This window comes from Cyrtonyx montezumae, unplaced genomic scaffold (assembly GCF_038088225.1).
Source record: "Cyrtonyx montezumae isolate F1298 unplaced genomic scaffold, pur_monq_1.0 scaffold_17, whole genome shotgun sequence".
NCBI classification, from domain to species: domain Eukaryota; kingdom Metazoa; phylum Chordata; class Aves; order Galliformes; family Odontophoridae; genus Cyrtonyx; species Cyrtonyx montezumae.
Window position 1 is genome coordinate 34,403,663 of NW_027071903.1, and position 20,818 is coordinate 34,424,480.

At 40.6% G+C, this 20,818-nt stretch overlaps 1 protein-coding gene across 1 annotated transcript in view; it reads left to right on the forward strand.

The window, feature by feature from the left end:
* Positions 1–20,642, forward strand: part of MAP2K1 (mitogen-activated protein kinase kinase 1) — a 31,643-nt gene extending 11,001 nt beyond the window's left edge. Inside the window, exons 2-11 of the mRNA XM_065734074.1 lie at positions 2,120–2,330; positions 4,497–4,643; positions 7,557–7,634; positions 7,946–7,997; positions 13,440–13,564; positions 15,471–15,678; positions 16,395–16,459; positions 17,993–18,054; positions 18,846–18,891; positions 19,718–20,642. Coding sequence (XP_065590146.1) covers positions 2,120–2,330; positions 4,497–4,643; positions 7,557–7,634; positions 7,946–7,997; positions 13,440–13,564; positions 15,471–15,678; positions 16,395–16,459; positions 17,993–18,054; positions 18,846–18,891; positions 19,718–19,831 — 1,108 coding nt within the window. The 3' untranslated portion in view covers positions 19,832–20,642. The remainder of the gene's footprint in view (positions 1–2,119; positions 2,331–4,496; positions 4,644–7,556; positions 7,635–7,945; positions 7,998–13,439; positions 13,565–15,470; positions 15,679–16,394; positions 16,460–17,992; positions 18,055–18,845; positions 18,892–19,717) is intronic.
* Positions 20,643–20,818: the final 176 nt, after the last annotated feature.

Here is a 20,818-nt window from a genome sequence, read left to right on the forward strand (position 1 = left end):
TCTTCCATGAAAGCATCGGCCTGATTGTTCCCTCACACTGGGATGTTGTCTGCCCCAGGCCACGTGCACAGGCATCTCATGCTGTCTCCAGGAGCAGAAAGGCCCTTCTGCTTCAGAGCAAAAACTCAGTAGCTGTTTTTTCCAAAGCAGAGCGAGGAAAGCTCTGTTCCATTCTGTTCCTGTGGCTCTAGTTCCTCTATTGTCCCAAGCTGGCAGCACTACCTTAAGCAGTCTTTAAAAAGACAGTGAGATCAGCGTTCCTTCTCAGAATTCATGCATGAATGTGGGGATTGCTTCTTGCTGGGCAGATTGGAAGAGGTTTTTTCTAAGGAAACTGAAGTTCCCTGGTAAGATCAGGTGGAGGCTGAGTTGTTGGTCTCAGTGGGTGACCTGAAAATAAACCATATGGTGATATATTTGCTTTATTGTACATGTTAGTAATCAGGGTTCAAAAATGTCTCTTAAATGGATCATCTTTCAAGACAGACTGACTTACAGACTTATGATGTTCTTACCAGCTGTACTTATCTGCAGAGGGAAGCTCCTTGTGGGTGCTCTAGGATGCTTGCTGTGTGATTGCCTTCCAGTTTGATGCTGCTGGTATAAAGCACTGGATGAGGCCAAAAATGAGGTGGCATTTCCTTTTTGTAGGACAGCCCAGAAATGGAGCATGTGCACCAGGAAGTTACTTTTATTTCTGTGATGAAAAGAGATAGCATGGGAGAAGTACAGTAGAAAAGTTCATTGTTTTACTGTGTAAGACTGTTCTGGTTTTGAGCAGTGTTCTCCCAGGGCAAGTATTTCTGTGGGACTTGTTCTTTATTTTCTTTTTAGCATGCAAGTTGATGTTACCTTCTTATCATTGTTTGCTGATCTTATGCCTGGACTGACTAAACATGAAAACGAGCGACTGAACGCAGCTCACATTTCCATTGGAGCTCTCATTCTGTCTCCTGCTTAGTTTATCTCTTCTAAGTGTTATCACTTCCTGTGTTAGCATTGATTGCATCCTGTCTAACGTGCTTAGACTGATCAACCAAGTAAGAGCATGGTGTTGCTGAAACTTTGAGTGATCATTTAGCAGGAAGAGGTTGTGAATGCTTGTGGGTTTTCTTATTTGCCTTGCCTGAACCTTGGATGCACTCAAATCAAGATTTTGTCCTGTCTGGAGGTACAGGCTTCCTAATTAAGAAGTTGGTTTTCACCCTGGGGACTCTGTTGTCCCATTGAATCTGAGTGTTGTTTGTCATTGTGTCCCCATACTGACTGACACTGTCCTGGCTGCTCAGGGAGTGTGCCTCTGCCATGTGTTTTATGAAGTGATCAACAGAACTAGTTCTCGTGGTTACTGGTGAATCTGAATTGGTTTTGTTTTTAATGGAGAGTGGTACAGACTGTAGAAGTGGATTCTCTTCCAGTCTTTCGTCCTGCATTCTCTGGGAACATTGCCTTAAATTTGGCTAAACAAATCAGGTTGTTTGCTCTTCATATTGATCCCTGTGGAAACTGTTTCAGTTGGAAGCAGGAAATTTTAAATGAGCATTTGAGTTTTCAAATAACTGGAGTGGAGTGTTTTCACAGGATCTGAAGTTAAATTATAAAAACAACAACAAAAGTATTGATATCTAAATGAGAAGCTTCTACACGAATTATTACTAATTCAGTATATGAAAAGTCTGGATTAAACACTTGAACTCTTTGGGAAATAACAGCGTAATCCTTGAAAATGTGGAACTAAAAACAGCTTGGGGGGATGTGCAGTGATTCATGAGATCTCTGACCAGGATTGCTGCTGAGTCATTAAACCCTCTCCTGTAGACACCAAAACTTAACACACGTGAATTCGGACAGAACCTCAGTGATGCAAGGAGCCAGGTATTGCCTGCTTGTGTTTGTCAATGCTTTGTATTGAATCAAATGCTGCTTGCTTAAAGCAGAGGTCCAATAATATGCATCTCGTGGGGATGACTGTACAAGTCTGTTCCTCCTAAATAATGCATGTATAAGTGCAGAAATACAGCGTATTCTGTGTGTGAACTCAGTGATCTGTTGCCCTTCCTCTTTCAGTGCTGCTGAGCTCGACCTGCTTGACAATCAGCTTGTCCTTTTTGTTGTGCAGAACTAACTTGGAAGCGCTTCAGAAGAAGCTGGAAGAACTAGAGCTGGATGAACAGCAGCGGAAGCGCCTGGAAGCTTTCCTTACCCAGAAACAAAAAGTTGGGGAGCTGAAGGATGACGACTTCGAGAAGATTAGTGAGCTGGGAGCAGGAAATGGGGGGGTGGTGTTCAAAGTATCTCACAAGCCTTCTGGCCTCATCATGGCAAGAAAGGTGAGTACCTCAACACCAGGAAATTAAGAACAGTCTTTATTAAGCAGGCTCTCCGAAATACAATTCAGAGAAATAAGTGATGCTGACACAAAGTACTGCTTAATGCCAACTTACTGGAAAGGAGAAGTTAGTCTTGGTTATCCTGTGCTTTCTCAGAATTAGAGTTTCATGTTAATGATGAGAGGTGAAGTATCGATTCCCCTCTTTCATCTTCTCCCCTCCCTTTGTTTTGACAAACGTGATATTTTCAGCTGTGCATATGTCTTTCAGAGAAAATGCAGTAGCCTCACTAATAAGTAGGGGGCCTGCAAAGTTACCAAAGGCTGCATGTTAGGGAAAGTGGCAATATCTTGTACTCTGGGTCAAAAGTTTAGAGGAATGGAAAAAAATGTATGCTCTGTAATGGCTTCCTTTACAGCTGCAGACCAGGAAAGGGCCTCAAGAGGATCCTGGAAGAAATGAAAGCTCAAAAAACTGAGGATGAAGGAATGTAGTGAAATACAGTGATGTCTCCTGTTTTATGGTTTCCTTTTGGGTGGAGGTGGATTCTGTGCAAAAAGGCACTCAGCCTTCTGGGGTTAGAGCATGTCAGTGATTCAGCTTTATGCTGCAAAACCAATAGCAGTTGTGACCTAGCTTATAAGAGAACTGAGAATTTGTTCCTTAAGTAGCTTGATATTTTAAATCTCGTATATAAGAGGAGCTTTCATTTTCTCTCAAAATCCTTGGGAACCAGATGTAGTTATGGAAATGCAGCTGTGACGCTATAGGATTATTTCTGTTCTGGTACCTCATGCCCTTCTGTGAGTGATGTTCCTTGCACAGGTGGCACTTCTTCAGAACCAGTCTGGACATGCATCAGTGCCCTGCAGTGGTTCAGGCAGCTGGCAGGCCATCCTGGTTCTTGGGGGGCAGTTTGGCCTTCCAGCAAGATAAAACATGGGGTGTGATCAAATGGCAGATGCTGTTATTACACTATGCTGAAAGTTTCCATTTTTCAATTAGGAAATGAAAGAAATTGCTGTATGCCTTTGAAGAGGAGTGCACTGCTATCTGCAGTAAAATAAAGGAAGATGTGCACATGCTGACTTTAGTAATAACCATGCTTAGTATAGTGACAGTTTGGAGAGAAGTGTTGAAAAATGCCTGCTCTAAGGGAGTGAGAATTAAGACATATGGAAGTCACTGAGACTTTCTTGACCTAAATAGATTAGCTTGATTATTTTTTTTAACCTACTCTAAGTTTAACATGAGAATTTACCCCAATTCATCAACATTTGATGCAATTGAGATGGATGAACTGCAGTTTTCTTTCCTGAATTGACTTCTTGTTCCATAATCAGGATTTGACGATTTGATTACTTATTTTTACTGTCTATTCACGTTGGGGGAAACTACAAATCCTTTTCTGATTTGTGTAATAGGCATTGATTCGAAGTTTGTTTTGGTAGAATTTTGAGTTGAGGGTAAAAAATAGTGCAGACTTACCTGGGATGTTGGTGTTACTCCTTCAGCTTGTGGGTAGGAAACATCTATCCCCTTAAAAATTTCTGCATGAAAATAGCATCTGGTAGATGAGCTTGCCTTCCCTCAGGTCCTGTGTATAACATTCTGCAGCCCTACCAGATGTTGTTACTGATTTAGCAGATGCTTTTTTTCAGTGTATCAATGTTATTTACAGTGTCAGTAGTTTCAGTGCTTTCCCATAATAGCTGTCACTCCTTAGGTCATTTAACCAAATAGCCACAAAAATCCTGTTTTTTAATGAGAAATTCCTAAAGATTTGGAGGTTGTCTTGCTCAGAAATGGCATGGAAGCAGAATACTTGAGTAACATGGAGAACATCTGTTGGTTTATATAATGCAGTGTATTTTAGGGGTAGCTTATTCATTTTTTTTTTGCTCTACATCTAGTGTTTCTCATGAACAGTAATGTTTCAACTTCCTCATGCTGCATTGTAGTGTTTTGCCTTTCCCTTTGCACTATGAAAGTAAGAATTACTTTACAGTTAAGTCATAGGATAGCAGTGGTGGGAAGGGGCCTTGGGAGGCAGTGCATCTGGGCTTTGGAAGCTTCAGGCATAGAGCCTGCACACCCTCCGAACAAATTCCTTCCTTCTGGAAGGTTCCTTGCCACTGAGAAAATAATGAGTGGATTATTTTGCAGTTGATTCATCTAGAGATCAAGCCAGCTATTCGAAACCAGATCATCCGTGAGCTGCAGGTTCTACACGAGTGCAATTCACCATACATAGTGGGCTTTTATGGAGCTTTTTACAGTGATGGGGAGATCAGCATTTGCATGGAACACATGGTAAGTGCATACTAATCAGCTGCAGCTTGAAGTTATGGACAGGCTGTACGTTCAAAATGTGATGGTCAGCAGTTAACAAAGCAGACTTTCCTGTGTGAATAAAGAATCTGAAACCATTTCAGGTTCCCAATTTCGTCTCCTGTATCCATGGTACTTCTATATAAAGTTTTTCAAAGTTTAAAAATATTGACCTGATCCTGCTGCTCAGATGCTTGTTGTGGTTTAGGTTTGATTTTGTACAGTACTGAGAGCACAGGGACTGGATGACACTGGTTGGAATGACACCTATGGGGTCCTTAGCAACTCTGATGATCAGAAAGTGATTTCCTGTGGCTCAGGTGAATCCATAGTTTGTCTCTTCCAAATTTTACAGAAAGTGCAGAAGATTAGTGTGCAAGAAGTGAACAAGCCTACAAGAAATAAGTTATATGATGTTTTAAAGAGCAAAAATATTTTAGTGACTTTGATTTTAATTGAAAAGTACCCATTATTTTAAACACTGTTTGCCTGTCTATGACTATATGGAGCCAAGCACAAAGTCAAATCTGTCATTAGAGGTTAATGAATGCTTTCCTTACTTATTGGAGGACTTTTTTTTAACAGTGTGCAATACAGTATAAGTGTGAAGATTTCTTTCCCTGGCAAAACTGTTTCTTTGGAAAGAAACCTCACTTTCTCTGGGAAGTACATGTGATTGCTTTAATGCTGCTATGGTCTTCTCTTACTGAAATTTTTAGAAGAAATTGGTTGCTTAGGAACAAGTGATCACGATCCTTTTTTTTTTGTTTTTTGAGCATGTTCTGGCTGAATAGAGAGTGTGCACGCTCCTAAAATACAAGTGACTATTGGGAATTATAAAGAACTTAGCTTCTCAGAATTGGAAACAGTAAAGAAAAACAAGAAAAAATGTCAACGTAACTGGGCATTGCTTACATAGATGACTTAAATGCCACAAATGTTCACTTCTGCAATTGCTAAATGGTGCAATTGCATGTGTACATAAAAGGCCTGAAGAATCTCAAATTGTATATTAAGGAGTAAGATAACAAGAGCAATTGGGATTTAAAAGTTCCTAGGCAGGGAATGATATCCCTGACGGATCTCTCTTCAATATGAGAGAAGGCAGTATGAAATCCATTGTTTCAGTGCCGAATTAACTGGACTAGATCCAGGATTTTATGGAAAGAACAATTGATTAAGGAGATATGAAACAGAAGGTGGATTACTTGTCTTAATTAAGTGATTAAGTTGCTGACGTAATGCAGACCACTAGGTGGAAAGTGCTTTCCTTTTGGGAAGGAGATTAGATCAATCTCCTTTCATTCAATTAGCATCAGTCAAAATTTGTGCTCAGGAGAAAAAGGACTGGGAACTGAAGACTTGAGGGTTTGGTATTTTAAGTGCATGAATTCAAAACGAATGCCTAGCCTTGCTTAGCAGCAGGGATTTAATGTGCTAAAAGGTTGGAGACTGTTCCTGAAAGATGCTGAAGTTTGCAGCCAGCACTTCCAGGCAGCTGTGTCTCTTCCAGCATTAGAGATATTCCTCAGGGAGTAAGAAAGGGTTCTTCTGTAAGAAAGGTTTGCTAATGCAACAGTGTTTTGGCAGGGACAGCTGTCAAGAAATGCAGTCTGCCTACGTAGAACTTCATCTCTTTGCATTTCTATGTATTTGTACATTTATGTATATATACATATCTGCTGCTGCATTTTTTAATCAGTTTAATCAGGGCTTTCTTCTTGTTACCTTTTGTTTCTCATGAGAACTTTGTGTCAGTCTTCAAATACTAAAGCTTTGTTCTAGCTTTTTTTATTCTCACCACCATTTAGAGATGCAAATGCTGAAGGGTGGGTGAAGGCAGAAGGAAGTTGCTGGGTCGTGTTGGATTTCTGTCTCCGTTACTGGGAGATACAATCTGGGCTTTTGGTTTCTTCCATTTAAATTTGAGGAATAACATCTTAGTTTCCCTGTACAGCTTTTATTTGAGGGAATCTAAAACTTATGCACAAGGCTTTTGTTGCATCAGATACTCAAAACAGTATTTTCCCTCCTCAGAGCCCTCAGCAGCAGTACAGTGCATTTTACTTTGCCTGGAGTGTCTGTGTATGCATTTAATTTGTTTGACCTCTTAAGATTAGTAAGACTTTTATTTATGCTGGAACTTCATGAAACATTTTGTCATGGTTTTATGGTTTCTCTTTGATATTCCATGTCATTAACTCTTTAACTCCCAGTGCACTGAGTGAAGTTATGATGTGAAATACCATGATGAAAAATATGTAAAACCTTGACACTTTTATTTGTATTTTGGTGCTTTGAGAGCTGTGCCAAATCATCTTTCTTCCCGTGGAAGCTGACAGTCACTCCAGATGCACAGAGCCAATAAGAATTGATTTCTTCTCTAAGATCTACTCTGGGTGCAAGGGGAACAGATTGAATTATGATCACTATGCCATTAACACCAATATATTTGAGAAGCAGCTATATATTTTCCAGCATTTTCACCCTGGTGAAAAGACTCTGTACTGCAGAGCTCCTTATTCCACCTTTGGAGGGGATGAGTATCGTGTGATGGTGCATCAAACTCCAAGTTGCAGGCACTCGTAGAATTCATGATGATGCTCGGTCAACAAGGTTTGTGGGCAGCACCTCTAACCAGGCATCAAATCATGGAGTTACTTGTGTCAAAGGTTTTGTGAAGTGTTTGAGTGTTTGTTATTTTCTGGCAAGGAACAAGCATAAAATGGAGCAATTCCCACTGAGGAATGATTATTTTTTTTCCAGATATGCATCATAACAGTGTTACAGTATGGAAAGTAACGCTTCTGAGTTTTAACACTCATGCTGTAGTCCTGTTTAAAACGTTTTAGAGCAATGTGGATACAGCTTGACTGTTGAAATGTTTATTACCAGGATGGTGGCTCGTTGGATCAGGTGCTGAAAAAGGCTGGAAGAATTCCAGAGCAGATCCTGGGCAAAGTCAGCATTGCGGTAAGCGTGCTCGCTGCTCCGGAGGCTGTGGGTGGGTGCATGTGCATCTCAGCACAGAGATGCAGGGAGCAGCCACTCCAGGACTGAAAGATGTGACAGAGGAGTGTTCCTGGGTATTGAAGTGTTGTTTGAGGATCCTGTTGATTCTGTTCTTATTACAAGCTGGATGGACTGCTTTAACATTCACTGCAATGTTAACGTAACGGAAGCCACGAAATGTAGTTAGTATTCAGTTAGAATTATTGTGGAAGAAAAACATGCAACTATCTTTTGTTTCATAAATGGAAAGTTTTTATTGTACTTGTTTTCAGGTAATAAAAGGACTCACGTATCTGAGAGAAAAGCATAAAATAATGCACAGAGGTAAGATAAAATTTTATGTTGCAAGTCTCCATCAGTGCCATCTTTATTCAAGTTAAATATTTTTCCATGATAAATTCCTTGTGGTTCAGTAGGATTTTGATCAGAGGTTGGTTTTTTTTGTTAATTTTTTAGCAGTGTAAAGCAAACTTAACATTTCTTACTATGGCTGTCATCTGCCTTCAGCTTCTGCTGTCCTAATGCACTTTGTCTGAGTTTGTATGCTTACATTACAGGCACATACTCAGGACTCGTCTCTGGAAGAAACTGCTTTCTGCCAGGGTTGCTTGTGTAGCTGGGAATCAAACTTGAGACAGGGACCCTCACTTTGCAAGCAAGATAGGAATATATTGAAGGAAGGACCTGAGTTGTTCAACCATATTTTATGTGCTGACTTGTAAAAGTTGGTATTCCTACCAGCTGTCTTGCATACCATTATAATCATTTGCCTTGCTGCATAATAGCTCTAATACTTACAGACTTTTAAAAACTATTTTTTCTGTAGTTACATAAAATTAATATGTAACAAAAGGCTTACTTTACTGTACAATAAATGCCCTACCTTATTTTCAGCTTATAATTGCCCTTTTAAAACCTAGCTCTTCCATTAATCTGTGACATGCTTCATGAAAGAAAAATGACACTTGATATGGTAAGGTAATAAATCCCCTTATTCCTGACGTGTGTGAACTGAAGGCTGGAGATAGAGTTCATATTTCTGGTTTGAGTGGCACACTCATACAGTGACTGTGCAGTATGCATTCAGCATGCCAGCTGTTCCGTGCATCTCGTACCATATGAGACCAATCTTGAGACGGTAAAAATATCTTCATCAGACTCTGATGTGTCTGAGTATGTTTGCTAATTACTCCTTTTGGTCTGGCCAAGTCTGATTTATGCAGTCTGTTGTACGATTACCTTCTACGTGAAGTAGATCATTTATTTTACATCACTGTTAATTTTTTTTAAAGCAATCAAATATAGCTCTCTGCTGGAGGAAGGAGACTGGAGACTCCTAGAGACTTCTGATGGTAGTTGCAAGGCCACTTGTTGCTTACGAGTTCTTATATCTCCACTTTATGCTCTTAGGCTTTTTTATGACTTCATTCTTGAAGACCTCTTGAAATCACATGGCCCTGGGTTAAGGGGGTTATCTAGCAAAGCCAAACTGAGGCCAGGTCTGCAGCAGGAATAGCAGTATGTTGACCTGAGAGAGCCCTTCTAGTGCAGGTGAAGCTGTTTCTGATAGTTATGTTTTTCCAGACTGCTTCTTCCTTGAATCCCAGCTGAAATAAATAGTACTATGAAAGCACAATTCTTTTGGTGTAACTGAGTCAGTGTTATTTTAGAGACATAGCTGTAATCATTGGAGACTTGTTCTACTTTCTCTACCTTCTGCAGTGTGCCCTCTGTGATTACCAGTCCTGCACTGTCATGCTGTGACCAGCACTTGATGTGTATGGATTGTTCCAGAGATGGGAGTGGTTTAACAAGGATTTTGGTTTTGTGTTCTCGTGAGAGGAGGAGACTTCTAAATAGATTACTTCACTAAATGCTAGTGTGTAAAAGATTTCCACGGAGTCCATTGATGCATTTGACATCATAGTATCAGCAACAGTTTGTAATGACCTGGTGAGTGAGTGTACCAGGAGCAGAGGCAGGTGATGGTATAAAATGCCTCTTAGTGGTAAGATGTAAATTTAAGGCTTGGGGTGGAGGGGAGCTGTTCTAAACCAAAACAGCTGTGATGTAGCCAGCAGGTAAGTGTGGTTCTCAGTGCCTGGTTTTGGTGGTGTGAAAGGCTGGAAAATAAGGCTTGGGGAAGTCTTGCTGCATCCTGCTTGTTTTCTGGTTCCTTGCCCTCGCCCATGAGCGTATGCTTTACAAGTCAGATGTTCATTGTGGGTTTTTTTGGTTGTAGGAATCTGACTGGGGGAGAAAAATCCATCTGAATGAGATGTTCAGCAGCCTCAAATAATGTTTTGTGTAGCTTTTACTGTCAAAGGGAACTGTTGAATGGATTTAGTGCATGAAGGACAGTTTAAGGAGAACCTGTTTTTCTTGGGCTGTGCAACACCTTTAAAGCACTGTTTCATTTCTTAAATCAAGAGAATGGGTACTTCTAAGAAGAGAGGGAAGGTCTGTTTTGGTATGGTTGATGGCAGTAGAGGATAGTTATGGCAACTGAGTTTCTGGCATTATTAGGGGGCAGCAGAACAAAGAACTGTTATGTCATCGTGGGGAAACTCACAGAAATGCATTTCAGGGTAAGGGTCTCATGGCAAGATGTTAACAGCTTCTCTGAATCATCTGCAGAAAATAGTGTCCTGCATTCTGAATGTGAGAGACTGCTTTTAGATAAGTAATGCTGAGCTGAGAGAAAGAGATGAAATAAAATCTGCAGAACTTGTCAGTGATGCATTTCTTTGGATTGATCAGGTAGTTGTGGCAGTCATAAAGGACTGTGAAAAACAAATGGGATGTGGCTGCTGCTCATCACCATCTCCATTTAGTGGGCTCACGTGCACAGATGTGGCCTGAACTCGCTGTGACTTCTGAGGCAAAGCATTCACGTGTCATTACAGACAGCTCAGGGAAGAAGTCATTAGGGGTTATTAAGGACAGAATGGAAAATAGTCTTTTTATAGACTGCTAGCTCATCTGGACTACTGTGGGTTTTTTTGGGTTCTCTGAAAAGACATGGTAGAAATTGCCAAACTCTCAAAAGACAAATGGTGGGATGCAAAGCAGGTGCAGAGAAGGAAGGAGCAAGGAGCATGTCCATGGTAGATGTTGTCTCACAGCAGCTCCTGTTCTGTTAAAGGTAATAACAGTGACTTGTATAGAATATGCTACTTCTGTGGTTAACACCAGAAGGCACCAAATGAGAAGGAAGTAAATGTCCTGTCTCTAATTGCAAAGTGTTCTGACAAGTTTTAAACACACACAAACTTTGCTATTTGTTGTATCTCTAGATGAAGAGAAGTACTATAAATTACTCAAAGTAAGTTCAGTTCTTTTTAAGCACAGAAAGCTTCCTCTTACACAGAAGTGCTCTGTGAGGTTTCTGAGCTCTGGTTGCAGTCTACAGCTCCAGGGTAGGAGGTACAGCACAGCTGCTACATCCCTGTTCATTTTTAGTTGTAATGTGTATGATGTCCCTCCTGCGTTGGAGGTCTGGGCTGTGTTCCTGTGAGTGTTCAGAGGTTAGCTGTACAGCTGAGAACCTGTGGCAACAGATATGTATTTCCTTTTAAATGTTTGGGTGGTTGTAAGGTGCCAGTAATGTGCTCCAAGATGTTTTTGAGTGCCTGGCTACTCGTCTTCCCTACAAGAAGAGTTGTAACAGCAATGTCCCTTCACACTTTCATGCTGAACTAGTGTTCGCTCCTGTGAGGCTGAGCAGGGCTCAGGCAGAGGAGGCACACCTCATCAAGATTGCATGACAGCCTATAAATCCCAGAAGTCCTCTTTTTGTATTAATTAGCTCCTCTTTTTGTATTAATTAGCTCCTCTTTTTGTATTAATTAGCTCCTCTTTTTGTATTAATTAGCTCCTTCATGCCCACCTGTCTGGACTGACTTAAGGGCATCTCCAGAACTGCACAGCCCTGTGCTAGATGGTCCACAGTGATGCATGAGCTGTCCTTTCATTTTCTTTAAGAGCTATGTACTTTGCTGCTGTAGTATGCCTGCTCTTTCTTTCTAGATGTTTCCTTTTTTTTGCACGTTAGAGCATATGTTTTGAAGGATACCTTGGCATTCCTGTTTTGTTTGGCATTACAAATCTTTCTGGTTTCCAGAGAAACTGCTTAAGTGCTCAGGCACTCTGGAGTTAAAATAGCACTGCAGGCTACATTTGGAGGACTGGAAAGACAGCAGCATTCTTAACATCACATTCTGATCACACTGGGGACCTTGAGAGAAATGTAAATGCTCGAGGAAGGGCAGGTTTGGTGTACAATGCCAGTGAGCAGTCGTGATGTGCTGTGCTATTGTGAGGAAGCTGCAGTGTGTAATTATAAGCTAGCAGAACACTCCAGGTAAAAGTTAAGTCTTCAGAAGACCAGATGGCATCTGGAATGTGAGTTTTTTTATAAGGAGAACATCATCTGTTTCATTGGCAGTGGAATGCTAATGTTATTTTTTTGCCCTTTAATTATGAACATGAAATATTCATGAGCTGTGCAGGTAATTGGGGATTTGTCTGTACTGAACTGAAGTAGTAGAGGTGCATGGATGTGTTGCCCAAAAATGCACCTGGTGTCTAGATCTTGTCCAGGCTCTGCAGTGCTTCTGGTTTATCTTGCAAACACTGCTTTCTGCTTTGCTTATACTCAAAACATCAGGTGAAGACTCCTCTGTAGCTGAACATCTCCTGTCTGTGCTGCCTGTCTCCCTGCACCAGCAAGCGTCTGCTTGTGTGTTTGGTTTCTAGCTTCTCTTTTCTCTTTTTTCTTCTCCTAGATAGGTTTTAAACTACTAGGGCAAGTTCCTAGACTGAATTCTTTGTTTCACTGTGAAGTGTCCACATGTGGAGGTCACTACAAATGGTCAGAGCTTGTATAAAGAAGGCAGAGTTTGCAGGAGGTGCAGCAGTCTGTCTGGAGCTGCTCCCTGCTCTGTGCCAGCAGCATAGAATGTTCTGAACCATTTCTTCAAAAATAATTTCGTTTTGATGATTAACTTGTAGCTTAGATGTTAGCTACTGATAATGCATTGATAAAGACTGTTTTTTAGGGAAAAAAACCCAATACTTCTTACACCTATTAAAGAAATCCCAAACTGTTCTCAGTACCTTTGCATTCACAAAAGCTGTTTTTAGTTGCTTAGTTACCATTGACTCTCATTAAGGTTCCATTTAGGTGCTGAATTTAAAGCCATCAGAGAGTTCTGTCACAGGTGAGCCATCTCTGAAGTGTTTTAAGTGCAACTCTTCAGTAATAGGATTTTTTTTCTGTATCGGTTAAGCTATCCCATAGCAAACCTTATATGCACACAGTTTATGTTGGAGGTGGTGGTGTGGCTGCCCAAGTTCATTGACCTCTGTGAAATTAATGTGTAGGGTTTCTTGACTATTTGTGGGCAGAGGAGCACCGAGGATGAGTGGTTAAGTCGGTGCATCAGCATACCTCAAATGTTTGTCATTGCAGGGAACTTATATCTGAAAGCTGGGAAAGTGGCTGAAATCCAATTCAAAAACTAACAGCCTTTTTGCACTTGTGTTTTAAGCAGTTTATTTTCGCTTCTGTATATTTAGAGCAGCCCATGAGTTTGGCTTGGGCAGGAAACCTGCTCACTTTTCTGGGAATGCTTGAAGAAGGGACAGGAATTAAAAGCAGAGTGAAGGGAGACGCATGGTCATTCTCACCTCTCACTGACTTTCATTGGCAAATTTCACATTTTATCTATTATAAATGTAAAATCATCTTCTTTTTTTTTCCAGATGTTAAACCATCCAACATTTTGGTAAACTCTAGGGGTGAGATCAAGCTTTGTGATTTTGGTGTCAGTGGACAGCTGATAGATTCTATGGCAAACTCATTTGTTGGCACGCGCTCCTACATGTCTGTAAGTACAGATCTTATAGCTTTGGCCTTCCTGTGCATTACGGTGGGGTTACCACAGCTAATCAAACACAACACCAGCTGGTGCAGCTATTTCTACTGCTTTCATCGTTTGTTTCACTTCGTGCAGGAGTTCTGCAGTATGATATCCCAATGGAGGTGGGGGGGAGAACTGTGGCAAGAGAAGCCACACACAAGGAATGTTCTCATAACACTGTGGAAGAGATGCAATTACATCTACGTTGCAGGATCCCGTTGGTTAATGCATTTGTGGTTACTGTCTCTGAAAAGCAGTATTTATGTCGTCTTATTTCTAGTGCTTTCCACTCCAGCTTTTTACTGCAGTCACTTAGGGAGGCACACTGCTGCCTCATTAGTGGGTCTGCTGTGTCTGCTCTTGAGAACTCAGTGTGGCTCTGGTAGCAAGGAAAAGCATGGGAGTGGCTAATGTGGGCAAGGCCACGGCTGCTGCTTTGTGACTTCTTGTGGTGTGCTCTTTCTTCCTGTTCACAAAGGAGTACCTTGAAACTTGCTCTTCAGGGGGACTCTGCTGAGTGAAGGTCATCGCTAATGGAAATAACAGATCTCTTATTCTAATGCACTTACCTGTTCAGCATGCAACCAATTACCTCATAAAATCAGAGTGTTCAGAGTTCCCACTGTAGAATTGAAACTGCGTGGGTTTAAACTCAAAGGACAAAAAGCACAATAATGCTGCTTCTGCTCAGCATGGGACCTGCATTTCTACATCAAAGCCAGTCTTCTCTTTTTTGCCATTTAATATGGGTAACATGCTTGAAATAACTGTGGCTTATGTTCCCACACACACTTGGGAGCTGTTGCTAACAGCATTAAACAGAAATCTCTTTGAGGCCTTTGGCATGCTACTGGCTTTCCCTTTCTCTTCTGGTAGGAAGAACAGGAGCAGAGTGCTGCCTGCCTTCAGCTTTTTTTGATTTGTTGTTTCTAAGAGACTGAGATTCAGCTTTGCTTTCTGTCACTGTGTGTCTCAGTCCAAAGCGTGACTGATTTTTATTTCAATATTGTCTGAAGTACCTTCAGATACCTGCAGTATCTCCCTTGGCATACTACTTAAAATGACAGCTGGAGTGTTATTTGCTAAAGAATATCATACTCTCTTACATAAAGGTGTGTGCAGTGCCTAACTTGAATACATTTTCCAGATTTTTAAATATATAGTGCAGGTTTTTTTCTACACTTGCAGGAAATTAACATTTATATATTTTCCTTTTGGGGCATCTATAACCACAGTTCAGGAATCATACAGTTTATCCAAATGGTTTCAAACTAGCTGATGTTTGTTACGTTTTACTGTCACCTCAATGGGTTACAAAGCTCAAGTTTATTTAGAAGCTATTTGGATATGGATCTAGAACTGAAGTATAGCCCTTGCATAAGCACATTTCTTCTATAGGAACCTATGTGAGTGGTATGAGCTGATAAGAATGACAGACCATAGTTATTGTGTGAGCACCAGGTCACTTTTGGACCCATACATAAAAGTACCTCCCCTTTCTTTCCTAAAGCATGAAACCCATTAACAGCTGCTCAGAGAAGCCAGGTGAATGTTGTCCCTTCCAGTTTTGTTTCCTTGTTCTTTAATTATCCCATTGCTATCAATAGTTGCAGCACTTAGATATGATGTTAAAGATATAATGCAGCAATACTTGTAAGAGTCTCATTTATTGGCAGCCTAATACAAAGTTTGTATGAATTCTGGAACTGTGGATGAGATTTCTGACATGGAAAGTTATGTTGCTCATTGAAATGTGTCCTGCTGATGTTTGGGGGTTTCCTCACTCACTTTGTTTGTGCTATTATAACCTGCAACTTTAATTTTCTTTGTTACAGTTCTTTACTGTGTCTCCATTTTCTTTTTTTTCTGGTAGCCAGAGAGACTGCAGGGAACTCATTATTCAGTGCAGTCGGATATATGGAGTATGGGGCTGTCTCTGGTGGAAATGGCCATTGGCAGATACCCGATTCCCCCTCCTGACTCTAAGGAGCTTGAGTTAATGTTTGGCTGCCCTGTGGAGGGTGACTCTCCAGTCACAGAGACCTCACCCAGGCAAAGAACACCTGGTCGACCATTGAGCTGTAAGTTCCAGCATGAGAGGCAAGTGACATGATTAAAAGTGAAAGCTCTTGTAACCCATACCAAGTAGAGTGTCATAGATTCATAGATACATTAGGTTGGAAAGGACCTACAAGATCATCTAGTCCAACCATCCTCCTATCACCATCCCTACCCACTAAACTACTAAATCTGTACCACCAGGTCATCTCTGATGCACAAAATGAATGTTGAGGTGTAAAAACAGTTAGATTCTCTGCTGATATGCTTTGCTGTAAGCTTAAAGTTTTTCCTTATTTAGTAGATATCTGTATAATGTGACTTTATACTGAAAATAATTAAAAATTGGACAGGGTTGTATAGGGCATCTGGCTCAGTCTCACTATTAGGAGTATTGGAGCTTGAAAATCAAGGACCAGATGTCCTCATGCTAATAACCATTCTGTTTCTGAATGCCATGGAGATGCATTCTGTTGGTATGGTTCATCTCTGAAAGTACAGCATTATCCAAGTACAATAGGAAATTTTTCAGTGTAGTTAATGATCAGATTTGGTAATAATGATCTGTCCTGGAATCAAAGTATTACTCTGTTGCTATTCCACTTTAAGCCTGTACATTTACTGGGTCTCCAGCAACATTACCATGCAAAAATCAAACGTATACCTGTTAGCTTCTGAAAACAGTCCTACCACTGGAGGAAAGTGACTCTGTTTTCTCACTTACCTTATTTCTTCTTAGCCTATGGACCAGACAGCAGACCCCCGATGGCCATCTTTGAACTTCTGGATTACATCGTCAATGAGGTAAAAAACTCTCTGCACTTGTACTAACTCAATTAAACTTTTGAAGTACTCCACAACCTGATGGAATATGGGATTAATGTTATGGTAAGTCAGGTTATCTGATCCTTATTACTGCAGTATGAGACACATCCTCATCTGGGGTGTCAGCTTGACTTAAACTATTCCTAGGGAAATTTTAGCTTGTTCTTTTTTTTTTTTTGTTTTGTTTCTTGAGTAGATTTGTGGGTTTCCAGCCTGGATCATGCAACCTGTTAGCAGAGTTGATAGCAAACTGTACTTTCAAGCATGTAGAGAGCTGTTGTTTTCTTGTAGCTCATTTTAAATGAGCTGGTCCATCAGACACTTTCAAATCTGTAAGCCACAAGGGTTGGAGATATGAGGGAAAGAAAGCTAGCAGCTATGAAATACTTATTTTCACAATGAATGTCTCAGAAGTTCATGTGACTCTTCTTGTGTCTGTCAAATAAAACACTGAAAAGCCTCACACGTGCACGTGTTGGCCTTAATTTATAACAGCTGGATAATGTAATTGTTCAGTGTGAATAAATTATAAAACGACATGTCAGATGTGCTAAAAAAAAAGCACAGTTGGTGTCTGTCTCTGCAAAGATAAGCTTCTCATCATTGCTTCTGCTACTGACTGTGCTGATAACTGCTTCTTTTCTCCTCTCCAGTTACAAATCTATTTTATATATCATATAACACTTATGATATGACTGCATTAATTCTTGGAATAGAGTTAGCTGTGGTTTACTTAAGATACTGCAGTCCTGATCTCATAGCATCCCAGCTGCAGTAGCTGGGAACTGGACAAGATGATGTTCTGCCACCTTTGATGTAGTGCAAAATCTTCAGTATCAAAGTCTGTGCACAGGGAACTGAATGCAGGCCATATAACCTGAAGTGCCAGTGCTTCCAGGACCTATTGCACTGATACTAGGGCAACTGCCATGGAAAACAAGGCAATAATATGGAGATTTGTATAGTACTTATTAATTCTTTACCAGAGCTCATTTTGAATTAAGAATATTCAGATCAAAATGGAACTAGTACTGTTCTGGGCATCTTCCTTTCCCCAAACTGGAGCTTTTTTAGTAAGGAGAGTAAGCTGAACTAATTGCTGTTGGCTGTTCTGAGCCTTCTTTAATGACTACTCAGGGCTGCATTAACCCTGTTGAGGTGTATGTATTTTGTTTGTTTAATAAACAGAAGCTAAAAACAGAAGGAACACACACACAAGTCCACTCTGGTCTGATTTATTACTGAAACCTGTAAAATCCAGTAGCTGTGAGGGTAATACCCAGTGAGCATCTTTACTTCTATAAATCATGACAACACATCTTTTGTTGTGCCTGGAAACTGATGTCTCTGAGTCTGCCTGATATTGCTTCAGAGCTCAATTCTGGAAAGAAGGCATAGGTAGAGTTAGGGCAGCTTTACTCAGATGTTGGACTTAACTGGTGGACTCTAGGTAGGCTGTACAGCATCATTTGTTCTGCTTTAACTGATGGACTTCTATTAATTTGCTTTCAGCCACCTCCAAAGCTGCCCAATGGTGTTTTTGGTTCTGAATTTCAAGATTTTGTTAACAAATGGTAAGTATTTTCTCTGCTAATGTGCCTAAAACTCATTTTATAGACAGTAGCTTGATGCATTCAAAGAGAACCCAAAGCTAGGAGATGTTCCACTCCTTAAGATACGATCTCTGCTTCTGTGGCAGCTCTGAATTATTACTTTCTCAGCATTGAAAACACCGCAGTGCTTACAAGGACTGCTCCTGCAAAACTCTTCTATAAGGGGATCTGTACTTCTGTGAGTAACGTGCAGAGCATTCTGCAGTAGGCATTCCATGTGAAGCAGAAGTCTTGCATGCTCCAGATGCTTTTTTCCTTCCTAATGGTTCACTGAGCCATGGTCATCTTCTCACTTTTCCAATCTCATGTCAGTGATACCTGCACTGGACTCTGTGTTCAGTTTTAAGGGAGGTAGTTTGTTCAAGTTGGGGAAAAACTGAAGTTAGTTAGATGCTATTAGCTCTTTCTACCAGAAGGATTGGTGACACAGAGGAGCAACTGCTTGGTGCTGAGCTGGAAAAGACTTGGGCAGAAGAGACTTGAAAGATAGAAGTGTGTGATACTGCTGAATTCAAATGCAGATTTGATCTCTACAGTTTAGTTCTGTACTTTCACTTCTGCCCCCACTGAATAGTATTATATGACTCAGGATTTCATACCTAAAACTATACCTGTGAAATCTACAGAAGGCAATTGCTTACATTACCTCATGCTTTTATTAGAGTGGTGTCATCCCAGGACAAAAGCAGGTATACCGACACTTTATTGATCTTTATTTTGAGTGTAATTTCTGTAATACTTTGTTTTTGTAGTTTAATTAAAAATCCTGCTGAGAGAGCTGATTTGAAGCAGCTGATGGTAAGTGAAAGCTCTTAACTTGAAGTGGAGCGCTTATTCCATGTAGGTTGGGTTCCCCAGCTGAGCTGAGCATGGGCTCAGAGCATACAGCCTAGGATTCTCTTGTGCCTCCTGGCACAGCTTGGTTCTGGAGGGAGGGAGCACTTCTCTGATCTGGAGGTGTAGAGGCCTCAGGCTGTTACACACCCCTGAAATGGGGACTGTCAAGGAGCCCCATCCTGGTTTTGCAGTCTGCTATTTGATGGATGAGCAAAATAGCTTTCCCTTTGGTTTATTAGCCAACTGCAAAGTATATATAAGAGGACAACCGAACCAAATTCCACTTACCACATGGATTAGTTGAATTAAATGTAACTCACTTCCACTGGATCTTTTCATGGCCTCCAGTTGAATGTGAGGGATGAAGTTGTACTGCAGAAAATGTTTTCTGTGCTGTGATACTGCAGTATAGTAAGTGAGGTTGCAAAATACAATCTAATTAACTGTTATGAAAAGCCCTTGTGTGTGGAAACAGATTCCAGAGCATGTTATCTCAAGTGGCTGAGGATACTTATCGTATGCTGTGCTGTAAGTACTCTTCAGTAAGCATTGTGTAGGCAGTATTCCTCTGGAGTACTTTGCCATGTGGACTCTTTGTATGCTGATTGTTTCAGTAATCCTGCAGAAGAGCTCCGTAGGTCTCCTTAAGCTTGCTATAGAATTTGGTAAGCCAATTGAATATGGGAAGTAAATCAGACTTAGTGCAGCTCACCCAAAATGACTCTTTACCTCATTGTTTTGCCTTCCTTGCTGAGTGTTTGAGTAACTTTTATTTTCCTCTGCGAAGATTCATGCTTTCATTAAGAGATCTGAAGCAGAAGAGGTGGATTTTGCAGGATGGCTTTGCTCGACCATAGGCCTTAACCAACCGAGTACACCCACGCATGCTGCTGGAGTCTGAACGTGGAACAGCAAATCCCGTACTGTACATCTGTTAACAGTGCTACTTTGGTCCTATTTTCCTAAGCTTGTACCTGTTCAAACTTGTATTTTACCTCTTAAGGAAGAATGTCTTCAGAGCATGTGCCAAACTGTTTTAAATTTTGTCATCAACTAATTGGTATTGCATTGGGTTACGTTTGTTTGCTGACCCAAATGTTAAGATGTTTAAGTTACAGTGCTTGCAGATTTAAGTGATTATGGATATTCTTTCTTAAAATCATCGCTGGGGGAATGTACCCCTGGATTGTTTGAACTTTCTCAAGGCTCTCTGTAAACCGTTGGTACTTCAGTCATGCTTACCTAATCTCCCCTGCAGAACAAGGGTTAGGGATGCTCCAAAACTGTATCTGTTGAGCATGCTTCTGCTGCTGCCAAACTGTATCCTGAAAGTTAGGCCTCGTGGTTCCAATTCTGCTCTTGTTTAGAGATCACTCTTTCCAGGTTAAAAAAGGCAGGAGCCCTGCATCCCTTGGAGTGTGCAGGGCAATATTCTACTTGTAGACTTGTTCATATTTCTGTATTTATTAAGACATATCATCATACTTGGGTTTAGTGATGTGTATGTCTCTTCAATTGATTTTTTAAAGGTTAGCTCTTGGAGGTGTCCTACAGAATCACAACAAAGATCCGGGCAATTTGCTTTCTTTTAACCTAAAGATTCATGACAGCTGTGTTTGGTGTCTAAAGTGTATGAAGATCCTCTATTGTTTTATTCTCTCAGATGTTTAGCAATGGATTCTCTTAATAAATATATTATCAAGTAGCTTGAAGCTCTTCTTTTAAACTCAAAAGGTAAACTCAAAAGGAATACTTCACCAGGACTTTCCTCTTAATCAGTGCCATATTATGTGCACTTCACTGTGTATTTTTTTGTAACTGTGCTGTGTACTTGGTTCAGAAAAGTTGGTTCACAAGATCATGCTTCTGCCAGCTGCTCAGCAAGCTA